The 15,256-nt window shown below is 42.6% G+C and overlaps 1 protein-coding gene across 2 annotated transcripts; it reads left to right on the forward strand.

The window, feature by feature from the left end:
* The first annotated feature begins 366 nt into the window (after positions 1-366).
* LOC117479826 (E3 ubiquitin-protein ligase TRIM21-like) lies at positions 367-4,647 on the forward strand. Of its 2 annotated transcripts, none has more exons than XM_034126916.1 (2): positions 367-531; positions 2,954-4,647. In XM_034126916.1, the coding sequence occupies exon 2, from the start codon at positions 2,963-2,965 to the stop codon at positions 4,613-4,615; it is 1,653 nt and encodes a 550-aa protein (XP_033982807.1). In that variant the 5' UTR covers positions 367-531; positions 2,954-2,962; the 3' UTR covers positions 4,616-4,647. The 2 variants fall into 2 exon arrangements, with proteins under 2 accessions (XP_033982807.1, XP_033982808.1); XM_034126917.1 differs by having other exon boundaries at positions 449-531; positions 2,961-4,647.
* Positions 4,648-15,256: the final 10,609 nt, after the last annotated feature.

Genomic DNA, 15,256 nt, shown 5'->3' on the forward strand with positions numbered 1-15,256 from the left:
GCCCGGAGAAAAAAGGGTTTCCATCTTTGCTTTTATACATTTTTATGAGGAAGAAACAGGATTAAAGTTGGGAAAGCAGTAGAAATGTGACATTACATGTAGGAGAAACAGTGAGTTGGTTATTAGAGGGTCTGTGGGAATGTAGAGGGACTGTAAAGGGAGCGCTGCCATTTATCAAAACACACAGAATGCTCCTTATTATCTTTCTCTGACCTCTTTTCTCATGTCTGTTTGTAATTGTTTTTGTCTGGTTGCTGTTTACTTCAAGCAAAGAAGAAGAATAGACTCAAAGTAAACCTCCTCTTGTTACAAAGCTGAGTTAAGGTCCTCCCCAGAGAGTGACACACCCTCACTCACAGAGCTACACTGAGAGGAGGAGCACTGAAACAGGAGAGCTTCAACTTCACAGAAGCGAAAGTGAAAGTTAGTGAGAGCAGAGCTGCGGTCCAGACAGCGTCTCTGTTTCTCTGAAGAAACAACTGAATCCAGCAGCTTCTTCTCGACAACACAGCAGAACCTCTGCAAACACTGGTGAGTACTGCAGAGACACAACGACTCACTAAACACGAGACAAAGAACAGGAACAGCAGTTAGCCCAGGCGTGCTAACAGCTACCTAGCCTAGCTCAGATAGTTTGGGAGGTCTCTCTTTGTGTAGTCTGTAAAGGCACGACATTTACATTGTACAATTTATTTAACTGTTATACACTTTGTTCAGCAGCCGTTAACTTGTAACCCTTTCTTTCTCAACTTCTCTGTAGTTACTGCTGTCTGTCTTTGAAAAGCAGTGTTTTGTCAAAGTATCATATAATCATTCATCATCAGAGACATAACGACTCACTAAATACTTAGTCAAAGTTGGATTAAAATCAGAATCTGACTGTAATATATCCATTTCACCATATCAATAATATTATACTATAGCAATGTGTCAGTTAGGTTAATAGCAACAGCCAAAAATACAATGTAAACTTTAAACGGCCTTTATACAGCTGATAACGTTTACTGTTTTTTAACAACTATTAACTTCAGTGATGCTCAGCAAGGAGGTCTCACTCCTCTGTTCAAATATGGCAAAATCCCCCAAAATGAATAAAGCTTACACATTGTGTTTTTTTAGAGTTTAAACTAAATGCTGCTATGATTTTCCACATTTTATTTATAATAATAAGTGACTTTTCTGAAAAAAAAAAGTTTTTGTTTGTTCTATGTCTACACCAGGGGTCGGCAACCTTTTTGATATGAAGTGCCATTACAAAAATAAATTATCAGCGTGCCGACGATCGTGAATTATCAATGGGGGGGGGGGGGAGCCTCGCTGCGGGGAAGCAGTGTGTGGACCTGCCAGCACAACTTACATGATGCCGAATTTAACAAACACATTTAAATAATTGGTTTAAACGGCATAATAATAAGGACGATCGTCCGTTCTGTGATTCTCCAGAACACACATGTTGATATTAGGGTCATGCAGAGTGAGATGAGATCGCTGTCCCTTTAAGAGAGAGAGAGAGGGGTGTGGCGCGTGCATGTGTGTGTGTGTATGGTAGAGCGAGAGTGAGCGAGCGTGTGTATGTTTCTGGAAGTGAAACGAGGCAGCAGAAAAACAGAGGTCTGTGATGTATTTTGTGAAACAGAAGAACAGCTAAATAAATGCAACGGCCTCCCCAGAAGAGCTCGCCTCTCTCCAGTCATTTCAGCTAAAGTGGGTTATTGAACCTGAAGCTTGTTGCTTCTGCCCTCCTCGACTACGGTCTGGGAGCCGACAGGAAAGTTCAACACACAGATGGCCAGTCCGCCCCTTTGTAGCATATTATTTCGATGAGAGATGAGCAGATCGCCACTGGGCTTTCAACTAAAGACACAGCCACGCAAAAACTGCGGCATTTGTACAGCTCCTTATGGGTACTGCAATTTGTGCTTTCCTCTGTGGTGAAACGATCAGCCCTGCACCACGGAGGAAAGCGTCAGAAAGTCACCTGGAGTTAAAGAGAGCGGGGCTGCGCTGCGTGCATGGCTTCCTTCTGCAGGTAACGGGGAGACGCGCCCTAGCGGCGGTCTCGTTCAGGATCCGAAAATACAATTTAAATATTTTTGCACACTTATTAGGGCTGTGCAATTAATCGTATTTTAATCGCAATTACGATTTTGGCCTGCCACAATTACGAAAACAACATAATCGACAATTATTTAGCTTTGCTTCGTTGTGACAGTGCACTGCAACATATTTGATCTAATTTATTTTGGTCTCATTTATTTGTATTTATCATATTTATATATGTTTAGTAGCTTGTGGAAGTGCGCTCCAAAATATTTGTTGATCTTGTTTATTGGTATTTATTATTTTGATATTTATTTAAATGCATCATTTATTTTATTTATTTTTGTATTGGTTTTTCAGTTTAATTATACGTTCAGGGTAATCAACAGTTAAAAAGATACTGTTCAAATTATTATTTGTATTTGTTTTAAAGTTCAATAAATTGATTTTTTCAAAGTCAATGAATAATCGTATTTAATAATCGTGATATCAATTATTGACCCAAATAATCGTGATTAGGATTTTTGCCATAATCGCACAGCCCTAACACTTATTCCACTTATTCCTAGTGTGCCACTGGTTACGGTGCCGCGTGCCAATGGTGGCACGCGTGCCAGGGGTTGCCGACCCCTGGTCTACACCATCTGAACTGCATATTTGAGCCATCTTTAACCCCCTGGTAGATAGAGCTGATTCATGCTGATTCCTGCTAATAACATAACTTATGCTAATTGTTCAAATTGCCTGAAAAGTTAGCATCCTGCAGTCTCTATGTGCTGGGGACCTTTACTATACATTTCTAACATAAAACGTTGTGCTTGTTAACATTTTCACGTTCGTATTAGGACTCAAATAGCATGGCAAATAGACAATATGTCATTAAGTTGTGTTTCTTCACACGTTTTGTCCTCAGATTGTAGACATGTCTGCTGCCAGCAGTCTGCTGAATGAAGATCAGTTTCTGTGCTCCATCTGTCTGGATGTGTTCACTGATCCAGTCAGCACACCATGTGGACACAACTTCTGTAAAGCCTGCATCTCTGAACACTGGGATAGAAATGTCCCGAGTCAGTGTCCCAACTGTCAAAAGGTATTCAACATAAAGCCTGATCTGCAGGTCAACACGTTCATCTCTGAGATGGCTGCTCAGTTCAGACAGTCAGCTCAACAGAAAGCCAGCAGCAGCAGCTCAGAGCAACAAGTTGTCAAACCAGGAGAAGTTCCCTGTGACGCCTGCACTGGAACCAGACTGAAGGCCCTGAAGTCCTGCCTGGTGTGTCTGGAGTCCTACTGTGAGACTCACCTGGAGCCTCACCTGACAAGGCCAGGCCTGAAGAAACATCAGCTGATCGACCCTGAGGAGAACCTGGAAGGCAGGATGTGTGTGAAGCACGATAAACTGCTGGAGCTGTTCTGTAAGACCGACCAGGTGTGTGTCTGCATGCTCTGCACTGTTTTAGACCACAAGACACATGATGTTGTTCCTCTGAAAGAAGAATATGAAGGAAAGAAGGCTGAGCTGGGGAAGACAGACGCTGAAATTCAGAAGATGATCCAGAAGAGACGACTGAAGATTCAGGAGATGAATCGCTCAGTGGAGCTCAGTAAGGAAGGAGCAGACAGAGAGATAGCAGATGGTGTTCAGGTCTTCACCGCTCTGAAGGAGTCTGTTGAGAGAAGCCAGGCCGAGCTCATCGACACCATCCTAGAGAAGCAGAGAGAGACAGAGGAACAGGCTGAAGGCTTCATCAAAGAGCTGGAACAGGAAATCTCTGAGCTGAAGAAGAGAAGCTCTGAGGTGGAGCAGCTCTCACGCTCTGAAGACCAGCTCCACCTCCTCCAAAGCTTCACGTCCCTGAACGCTGCTCCACCCACCAAGAACTGGACAGAAGTCAGGGTCCATCCCTCATATGAGGGGACTGTGAGGATAGCTTATGAGAGAGCTGTGTGGCAGCTGGGGCAGACGATCAGGAAACAGATGACGAAGCTGCTCTCTAAGGTGGAGCTGAAGAGGGTCCAGCAGTATGAGGTGGAGGTGACTCTTGATCCTGATACAGCACATCCCTATCTCATCCTGTCTGATGATGGAAAACAAGTCAACTTTGGTGATGTGAAGAAGAATCTCCCAGACAATCCAGAGAGATTTGATGCTTGTGTTAATGTCTTAGCAAAGCAGAGTTTCTCTTCAGGAAGATTTTATTACGAGGTTCAGGTTAAAGGGAAGACTGAGTGGGATTTAGGAGTGACCAGAGAGTCGATCAACAGGAAGGGAGAGATCACAGTGTCTCCTCAGAAAGGTTACTGGGTGATATGGTTGAGGAATGAAAATGAGTACGAAGCTCTCGACCCTGATGTCCGTCTCTCTCTGAAGTCTCAGCCTGAGAAGGTGGGGGTCTTTGTGGATTATGAGGAGGGTCTGGTCTCCTTTTATGATGTTGATGCTCCAGCTCTGATCTACTCCTTCACTGGCTGCTGCTTCAAAGAGAAACTCTACCCATACTTTTGTCCCTGTCTTAACGATGGTGGTAAAAACTCTGCCCCTCTGATCATCTCTCCTGTCAATCACACCGAGTAGAACAACCATTTGATTTTCTACAGAAAGAGACACTAAGGCGCCGTTTACACGAGGAGAAAACTGCTTGTATCTGCATAGTTTCTCTTGCGTATAGCCCTATTATTTACACGAGGCCGATAGAAACTGACCCCACAAACGATAACGGGTCCCAAGGTGGATAGATTTGCAAACGAAACGCTCTGGGGGGTCAACCGAGTCCGTGTAATCACCTCTATACGAATATTTCCTGAAAAAATAGCGATAGCCCCACCTCTCCTGCTCACTGCTGTAGCAACTATCAAAGATAGCTGTGTTAATTAAACGCACAAGGGGTTCTTGAATGAAATAATATTATAAAAGGCAAACCAGAATAGTTAACGCCCAATATACTCCTTAAACAAAATAAACAGAGTCAGATTTCATGCATTGATCCATTATATTGACAAAGGATGATCTCACCCGGTGTTTGTAGAGAATATCTCTCTTTCTGAGCGCGTCCTCTCCACAGAGACGTGCTTCTTGGTCGGTCGATGCAATATCCACAGATTCGGTTTCTTTCAGTTAACTTCCCCGTTGCATTTATCCATATGCTGAGGAAATTACTATATCCCGCTGAATACCAGCAATCGCCACACACTTCCTCCTGCTAGTGCTACTGCTACTGACCATGCTACAGATATTAGTGCAAAATCTACAGCTCCTCTACCACAACCATCAGCAACAAGTGGACATGGAGAATTACATGAACTACATGTTGCTAAATACACCGCGGGGCATGAACAGAAGGGTAGCCATGGCAACATTGAGGCGGGGCTGCTGGGCTGCTCTTCTTCCCTGCTTTTGGTGTATTTTGGCGGAAGTTACAGCGCCACTTACAGTCCCAGCATATGTACTACAGCGTTTCCAGCGGCCTCGTTTGAACAGACACGTTAAATGAAACAAATGCATGTGAACGGAAGACTTTTTTGAATACGCATACTGTGCATAAACGCAAACGTTCCCGTGTGAGCGGGGCCTAAATGTAATAAATGTATTCAATGGGGGAAGTACATTGTGAACATTGTTATTTTTTCAGAATCTGATCAGAGATGTTTTACCTTGATGATACAAATAAACACCTAAAATACTGATGAGTATGTTCTAATGTAATCTACTTAATTCTACGGATTGCACTACCTGCTGTCATGACTCACAATGATCAGAAAACAATTTACTAAAAAATAAATATTTGCCACTTCTTACAATTTCTGGGTGAAATAAAATGTTTATATTTGATAAAGTTGTGTTTTCAAAACGTGTTTCATACTAGCTTAAATAACTAGTGGAAGTAATGCACTCCTTTTTCATTAGTAAAATACTGTATATATACATGTTTCTTTTTAAATGATGGGTGTTTGATATGTTTTTAAAGGGTAGATTCAGGATTCATGCTTTAATTACAGTATATTGGTACAAAATGTATTGACAGTTACTTGTGTTGAGTCTATTTGTATATAACATTACAAGGTTGATTCTTATTATTACATTATATGCTTATTGAGCTCATGAGATGTTGCTATGACGATGGAATAAATAGACACAATCATCAATCCCTGGTTCTGATGGGTTGGATATTAAACGAAGGGAAAAGTCTTAGAAGAAAGTTTAGCTGCATTTAGAAATGTTGCAAAGCCCAGGTGCAGACACTGTGGAGACAAAGAGTTATTGAAAACAGGAGATCGCCCTGGCCTTGAACAGTGTGAGCTCCTCGCCTACGCATAACTGGGAACTAGTATAATGGAAGATTCCCAATATCTATTGCAGAAGCTTTAGCAAAACAAATTACGGAGGATAGCGTGACTAGAGTAGGGAGGGAACCTTTACCGGCCGGCCGAATGCTGATTGGAGTTCGTGTTGCCAAGAGACTTTGTCCAAGTCTGTGCACCAACAAGGGAGGCCAAAGTCTAAACCACGGTCCTCCCCTTCTAGTCTCAACCAATCATAAATGTACGGGCAGCGCCCTGAATAATAAAATGTATGCACGCACAAGGTTCAAGGCTTTTTGATGGATATAGTGGTTACAGATTACAGCTTTGCTGCCTGTGATTTCTTTGACCTGACGGAGTCCTTGGCCAAGTGAAATATATATCTGTTGCTCTCTTTTAATAAATAGTTGAACTTAGAAGTTGTTTGTCTTTCATGGAATAAAAGAACACGACACTTGGAGAATCAACAATATCTGATCATTAAACATTAGGCGGCAGTGGTTTAAGAAACGAGGGAAATGAAAATGTTACATCTCAGCTGTCTGTTGTGTGATGTTCATTTTGTTTTGTCCACCTCTCTGCACACTGCTTGTATAGTTTGAATAAAGTCGACAAAGAGCCAATGGATTTTTTTTTTAAAGAAAGAAGAAAAAAATGTTATTTGTCTTTTTAACAAATGTTTTAACTGAAGAACAGTTTTCACTAGTTCTCAACTTAAGTAAAGTAGCTTAAAAAAATGTACTTGACTATTTCCATTTGTATATTTCTACCTCACTACATTTGTCTGACAGCTTTGGTTCTTCTCAGGCTTTATACACAATTTTAAAACCTCTTGGATCAGCTGATCATAGATATTAAGATTGCTGTGTTTCTGTTACGTGCCGCAGTTGGTGCTTGTATGTGTGTGCTTTTGTGTGTGTGTCTCTCTCCCTGATTGTCTCCAGGTGCAGCCTCTCCCCCAGGTGCTCCCAATCCCCAATCAGGGCCTCCATAAAGGACCTGAGGAAGACTGCAGTGGGCTCTCTCCTTCTCCTCTGGCTGCATGTGTGCAGCATGTCTCTGTGTGAGGCCTGTCTCTGTGTGAGGCCTGTCTCTGTGTGAGGCCTGTCTCTGTGTGCGGCCTGTCTCTGTGTGCGGCCTGTCTCTGTGTGCGGCCTGTCTCTGTGTGCGGCCTGTCTCTGTGTGAGGCCTGTCTCTGTGTGAGGCCTGTCTCTGTGTGCGGCCTGTCTCTGTGTGCGGCCTGTCTCTGTGTGAGGCCTGTCTCTGTGTGAGGCCTGTCTCTGTGTGCGGCATGTCACTGTGTGAGGCATGTGTCTGTGTACGGCATGTCTCTGTGTGAGGCCTGTGTCTGTGTACGGCATGTCTCTGTGTGAGGCCTCTCTCTGTGTGAGGCATGTCTCTGTGTGAGGCCTGTCTCTGTGTGCGGCCTGTCTCTGTGTGCGGCCTGTCTCTGTGTGCGGCCTGTCTCTGTGTGAGGCCTGTCTCTGTGTGCGGCATGTCTCTGTGTGAGGCCTGTCTCTGTGTGAGGCCTGTCTCTGTGTGAGGCCTGTCTCTGTGTGAGGCCTGTCTCCTTGTGACTTGTTAGATGTGCTCCAGTTTACCTTTTTGTGTATTGTTTATTTTAGTTTGCTTTGCAAGTTGGCTGGTGAGCCCCTTTTTCTTTTGTCCATTAAAACCTCACTTTGTGGCTTCAGTAGACACTTTCCTCTCCTTTTTCTCTCGCCCGGTTATTTTGGTGTTTTGATTTTTACTTTAATCTAAATTACATTTGTGATACTTTTATGAGCATAAACATTTTTGTCATCAACATTTGGTTGAAAACAAAATAGGCCACCACAAACGTGAGTAAAAATGGAAAAATAAAATGTATTTCCCATGAAGGCTAAAAATGGTGTATTATTTCAGTTAACAAACTTTGCCATCTTATTTAAATTGAAACATATTTGGTGGGATCAGGATAATCCAGTTTTTTGGGATCAAACTGATCCCAATCCGGTGTTGTCGGTTTGAACTACCCGTTTTGAAGATTTGATCCAGATTAAAGCTTGGATTGGATTTCCTGATCTGATCGGATATCAACGTGATCCTAATCCTGTTTTTTGGTTTTGAACTACCCAAAATCAAAATCTGATCTGATCAGATAGGGATTAAAAGTGTTGAACTCCTGGGCCCTGGCCATCACGTGGTTTCCGAAAATAACCGAGTGACACGAGTAGATTTTAGCCGAGACCGGCGGAAAGGTTGTCTCAAAACTCTGTGTGTGTAAAAAGACGATCCACAAGCAGAGATTTGAGATCCACAAGCGCATTTTTGGTCAACAAATACAAAATGGATTCACAAATGCCTGATCGAAAGTTGTAAATGTTAAAGAGATATTCAAAGATCTTTTTTTTATTTGTAAAAATATTTAGCGTATTTGCAGATCCGTTTTACATTTGCAAATTTATTTGTGAGTTTGCAAATCTTTTAAATGCATTTGTGGATGGTGTTTTACATTTACAAATCACATATTTACACACAAATTATTTTTCTGTTCACAAATAATTATGAGACATATCTAAGCCCATACAGCAGGAACATGAAACACAGCAGCAGCAGCATAGCGAGGCAGAGGCAGGAAGACCTGGCAGCTTAAATAGAGCGGCAAGTTAAGGAGAATGTGTTTGGTTGGTTGTAAGAGGGACGAGGTGCGTCACGTGCTCGAGTTGACTGCCTGAACTAGCTCGCAGGCTTCCCCCCATTATTTGAAAGATGGAATATTAAATATTAAACTGAATATATAAATCTTATCTTATAGTTTAGTTGACAGAGGCCTGTACTACGAAGCCGGTTCAACCTAACCTGGATATGTTTGAGTTACCCGGTTTACCTAATCCAAAACAAACGTGCTCTCGCTAAACTGTCCTACGACGCTGGTTATCAACTCGTTAACTCAAGCCAGCCGTGTCCTATCGAGTTAGGTGCGCGTTCACATGAAAGGCCATCTACTGGCCTGGCATATGTACTACAGTGTCTCCAGCGCTTTCGAACGGCAATGGCCGTGGCTGTCTCCTCCTGATTGGTGGAGTTGGCCCAATAGCCGTAGCGCCACCGTCCTGACGTCAGGATAGTGTTCAAATCTGGATCAGTTTTTATCAGATCCGTTGCAGCCCCTTTTTTAGAGATTGGGTATGGAGGAAAATAGAGAGGGTTGTGTTTTCTGACACTTGGTGAGTTCCCTGGAACACCGGGGACACATATTCATGTATAAAAGACGTACAAAAGTGCATTTTGCATGATAGGTCCCCTTTAAGTAAACTTTCTTAACGCTAATGTTATATTAGTCAGATTGCTCTGAAGATGGGAGGGGATATTCTATTAATTTTCACGTTCACACAGTCGGTGATTTTTGCCGGCAGTCTTTCCTGCAACGGCAGTCTAAACTGTATTTCCTTTCTCCTGTAATATGACTTGATCGCTTTAAACTCCGCACACTGAGCTCTGATTGGTCAGCAGGCGGTGCTTTCACTGAGTTGATCTCTTATCCTGGAACCTAACCTGCTCCGGACCAGTGGCCAGGGGCCTGTACTACGAATCAGGATTTTCGTTTAGCAAGCTAACTTCAGAGATTTCCGGTCCTACGACGCTGGTTCACTTCTTAGTGGGCTAGATAACTTATGCTGAACGGCTAGCCTGAGGCCTATACTACGAATCTAGTTCAACATATCCTGGATATGTTTTGAGTTATCCGGTTGACCTAATCCAAAACAAACGCGCTCTCGCTAAACTGTCCTACGACGCTGGCTATCAACTCGATCGCTCAAGCCAGCCGTGTCCTATCTAGTTAGGTGCGCGTTCACATAAAACGGGTGGTATTTGGAGCGATCGAGCGAGCGATATTGAACTGCAATGTTCGGCTTTTCTTCTCTTCCCCCTGTCAGTGAACTAGCAAGGCAAGGCAAGTTTATTTATACTGCACCTTTCAACACAAGGCAATTCAAAGTGCTTTACAAAAATGAAAGGACAATAAGAGCATTAAGAAATACAAATATGTGCAGTATAGGTATGATCTTTTTTTAATTTTCTTAGTAGAAATGGGGTCCCCATCATTTTGACTCGGGGTTAATTACACTTTAAAGATGAATAATGACTTCTTATTAATAGCTTTTAGTTCATATAACATTTTGAAATAACAAAGATTAAAAAAATAAATAATAAAAAAATATATAATAATAATAATAAAATATATATATAAATTCATAAAATAATCAGAAATAAAAATAATATAATAATAACAATAAAATAATATCAAAATATTTATGTAAAAAAAGGTTTTGACTACAATAATTGTATAATTCAGTGGGTGTAATTCCTCACACGGCCTATAGGGGCAACAAAGAGCAAATCCCAACCGACACATGAAAACAAACTTCGACTCAGAGGTGAGATTTATGCTTTATCTGCTGCGTTTTTACACTATATTTCTACTTTTCTAACAGAAAACACGTCAAAGATGAACTACTTCTCATGTATAGCTTTATTTGAGTACATATCACACCTAATATTTTTGGGTTAATTCCCTTTTTTTACAATAAAAATCTTACTTTGATTTGAAAAATGCTGCAGATTTCTTTAGTTATTTTCATATAAATATATTCATTTATTTATTTTACCAGGAACCTGTCAGTGAGAACTCTTCTGAAACCCCCCCACACACACTTCCTCTACTAAAGCCCCCCCCCACACACACTTCCTCTACTAAAGCCCCCCCTACACACACTTCATCTACTAAAGCCCCTCCTACACACACTTGATCTACACACACTTCATCTGAAAACCCTCCTACAGACACTTCCTCTACACACACCTTATCTGAACCCCTTCCCACACACACTTCATCTACACACACCTCACCTGTATCTCATACACACACTTTATCTACACACACTTCATCTGAACCTCTTCCTACACACACTTCATCTGAAAACCCTCCTGCAGACACTTCATCTACTGAAGCCCCTCCTGCACACACCTCTTCTGAATCTCCTCTTACACACAGCTCGTCTACAGACCCTCCTACACACACTTCATCTACACACACCTTATCTGAACCCCTTCCCACACACACTTCTCCTACACACACCTCACCTGTATCTCCTACACACACTTCTCCTACACACATCTCATCTGAAAACCCTCCTACACTCACTTCATCTCCTACACACACTTCTCCTACACACACCTCACCTGTATCTCCTACACACACTTCTCCTACACACACCTCACCTGTATCTCCTACACACACCTCATCTCCTACACACACTTCATCTCCTACACACTTCATCTCCTACACACACCTCACCTGTATCTCCTACACACACCTCACCTGTATCTCCTACACACACCTCATCTCCTACACACACTTCATCTCCTACACACACTTCTCCTACACACACCTCACCTGTATCTCCTACACACACTTCATCTCCTACACACACCTCATCTCCTACACACACTTCATCTACACCCGAGTATTTAATGAGCCTTCAGTTTGGTCCTTCAACATTAGATATTCAGTGCATTACAACTTAATGAAGCGTCTGCAGTTCTTCAGGAACGTCTCCGTCAGTGTTACTGTTCATAATGTCACATGTTCACCTCTCAGAGTTCATGTTATTTGTTTCGGTGAAGCTTCAGACTCGATGTGTTTCGTCCATTTTGTGTCCACTCCATTGTTTTTCACTTTAACATGAAAGGATGTCAAAGCCGCTAAACTGCAGAAGTCGAGCCTTCATTATTTTTGTACCACTGGTTTTATTTTTAAGGTTTTGGATGTTTTTTTAAATGATGTGAATGTGCCTTATTTAATTCACACCTTGATAATACATATAATAAATCATTGAGACTAATTTAATGATGAGATTAATGTTTTTGTTCCGGTTTAACAGTATTTAATTTCATTTCATTTAATCGGTTATTTGAACCGGGACAGTGCACATCGATGAACACTTTAAAACAAAACAATGCTTACAAGCGTAAATGAGCCGGATTTTAGCTTTGAGCTCAGGGGCAGTCCATGTAAACACATACTTTTAAAAGACTTAAAATGGTAAAAACTCAAGAAATTGTGTTTTTCAAGGATGGTACAGTGGTGAAGTAGAGTATTTAATCACATGAGAGATTATCATATTGAATTTGAAACGAGTGAACATTCAGCTAAATGTTCTTAATCCCAGTGCTTGATAGGATGCGACTGCAGTGAAGTAAACACACCAGTTTGCCTCGTTGTGCTGGTTCAGAGCTGACCACTGATCAGTTATTGGGCTACAGCCCATAGTTACAGAGCTTGTTTCTCAGCTTCAGAGGAGTGTCCACATTCTCCGGCTGGTTCGAGCCTCTGAGGGGAGGAACCGAGAATCTGTCAAACCACACACTCGCTGTGAGACTGTGGCGAACCGTGTCTATCACAACTGGACCTTCTGTAGAAACACACCCCCCAGTTAATGGGAGAAATACGATACGATAGGATAATACTTTAATGGTCAGATCAAGTCTGAAATGCTCCTTGCTTCACAGCAGCTCCATGTGTAACATCAACAGACAAACATCAGGACACAATACATGAGAAACAAACAACAAACATGTAACATAGCAGCAGGATCAGTGAGAGATGCTCAACGAGCCTTCAGCGTGCATCTGATCTGCAGCTCTGTGTTCACTGAGAGGGTCGACTGGAGCACAAAGGATGCTTCAGTCTGACTCTATTGAATCGAGGGACCCTGTATCTCACATTAGATGGTAGCGGGATAGGATCCAGAACTCAGGATCCAGAACTCAGGATCCAGAACTCAGGATCCAGAACTCAGGATCCAGAACTCAGGATCCAGAACTCAGGATCCACGACTCAGGATCCAGAACTCAGGATCCAGAACTCAGGATCCACGACTCAGGATCCAGAACTCAGGATCCACGACTCAGGATCCAGAACTCAGGATCCAGGACTCAGGATCCAGAACTCAGGATCCAGGACTCAGGATCCAGGACTCAGGATCCACGACTCAGGATCCAGAACTCAGGATCCAGGACTCAGGATCCACGACTCAGGATCCAGAACTCAGGATCCAGGACTCAGGATCCAGGACTCAGGATCCACGACTCAGGATCCAGAACTCAGGATCCAGAACTCAGGATCCACGACTCAGGATCCAGAACTCAGGATCCACGACTCAGGATCCAGAACTCAGGATCCAGGACTCAGGATCCAGAACTCAGGATCCAGGACTCAGGATCCAGGACTCAGGATCCACGACTCAGGATCCAGAACTCAGGATCCAGGACTCAGGATCCAGAACTCAGGATCCAGAACTCAGGATCCAGGACTCAGGATCCACGACTCAGGATCCACGACTCAGGATCCAGAACTCAGGATCCAGAACTCAGGATCCAGGCATTCACAAAAAACACATTTCGGGGGAAGCGGGGTCATTCGAGACATGAGAGTAAACAGGTACAGAGAGAGAGGAAAGAAGTAAGGTGTCCCCGACAGTCTAAGACTATCAGGAAGAATAAGGGGCTGATGATGATGATGATGATGATGATGTCGTCCTATAAGCTTTATTGGGACAGTAGGGTATAATGAGATATTTAAGATCAGATGTTGCCTGCCCATTGAAGGATTTGTACGCAAGAAGAAGCATTTGTAATGATATCCTGTGTGTTATAGGGAACCAGTGCAAAGCAGCCAAAACAGGAGGAATGTGGCAACTTCAGATTTTTTCAAACTTGACTTCCTCTTAACAGTGGGTATAAATAAAGTCAGTTTTGCAGATGAGTCATACAAACTAGCTGCAACACGAGGCTCCTGAAAGGGGGGGGCTGTTCATACTCTGCATTATGACAATAAGCCAATACACGGCACATCAAACAGGATATGTACTTAGTAAGTAAGAGGACATGGACTTCATGAACACACAACATTAAACTGTGCAACAACAAGCTGTCCATTCACCATCCTCTCCTCTCCTGCTGCTGCAGGGACTGAGGAAGCAGACGTTGTTGTGCAGCTCTCACTTTACTCCACTAGATGTCAATGCTGGCCTTTCCAACACAAAGAGCTTTAACCCACGTGTTGTGCAATCAAAGAGGACCTGAGATTTGACTCCATTAAGACTAGAGATGACGCTTTGAAGATAAACTATTAAGGTTTTAAGTCCTACCTGATAAAGTCCTAGCATAATGCAACGTTCCCTTCTCTTGCGTTTCGGTCAAAAGTGACCGAATGACTTTTGTTTTAATCATAAATATTGTGTTTTTCATCCAATTGCCTCAATACCTTATGTTATCCTCCACACTAGGCCTCTGAACATATACACTTGATGATCACCACTTGCATTGAATTTTGAGTGATTTATTCAACAGTGAAACACCCATGATGTTTTCGGTCATTGAGGAAAACAGTATCAGTGTCTTATTTTATATTCATCACAGTGAGTGCAGTGAATGCTGAACTTGATGGGCCCACCGGTGGGTCCGGACCATGACATGAAACACTGGCTTGCTGTATCAAATCAATACATCCCATACATCATTGGAACGGGAAGAATCCAGGTAAACACAGCCTACATGGCAAGCATCTTTATAATATACAGCAGGGGTCGGCAACCTTTTTGATATGAAGTGCCATTCAAACATTTTTTTTTTTTATCAGCGTTCGACGATCGTGAATTATCAACGGGGGGGAGGGGGGGGGGGTGAAGAGCTCGACGAAAACGCTCGGGAAAAGTGATGTTTTAAACTCAGTTAATGGGGCTCATTCACTGGCGTTCCACAAACAACAACCAACATAATTGTTAGATTCAAATGAAGACATTATTCAAGTTTACATTAACTTTGGATAATAACACGGGAGAATGAGCGGAAGCGCTCTCTTTTCCTCTCT

The sequence above is a fragment of the Trematomus bernacchii genome, unplaced genomic scaffold, assembly GCF_902827165.1.
Source record: "Trematomus bernacchii unplaced genomic scaffold, fTreBer1.1, whole genome shotgun sequence".
NCBI lineage: Eukaryota > Metazoa > Chordata > Actinopteri > Perciformes > Nototheniidae > Trematomus > Trematomus bernacchii.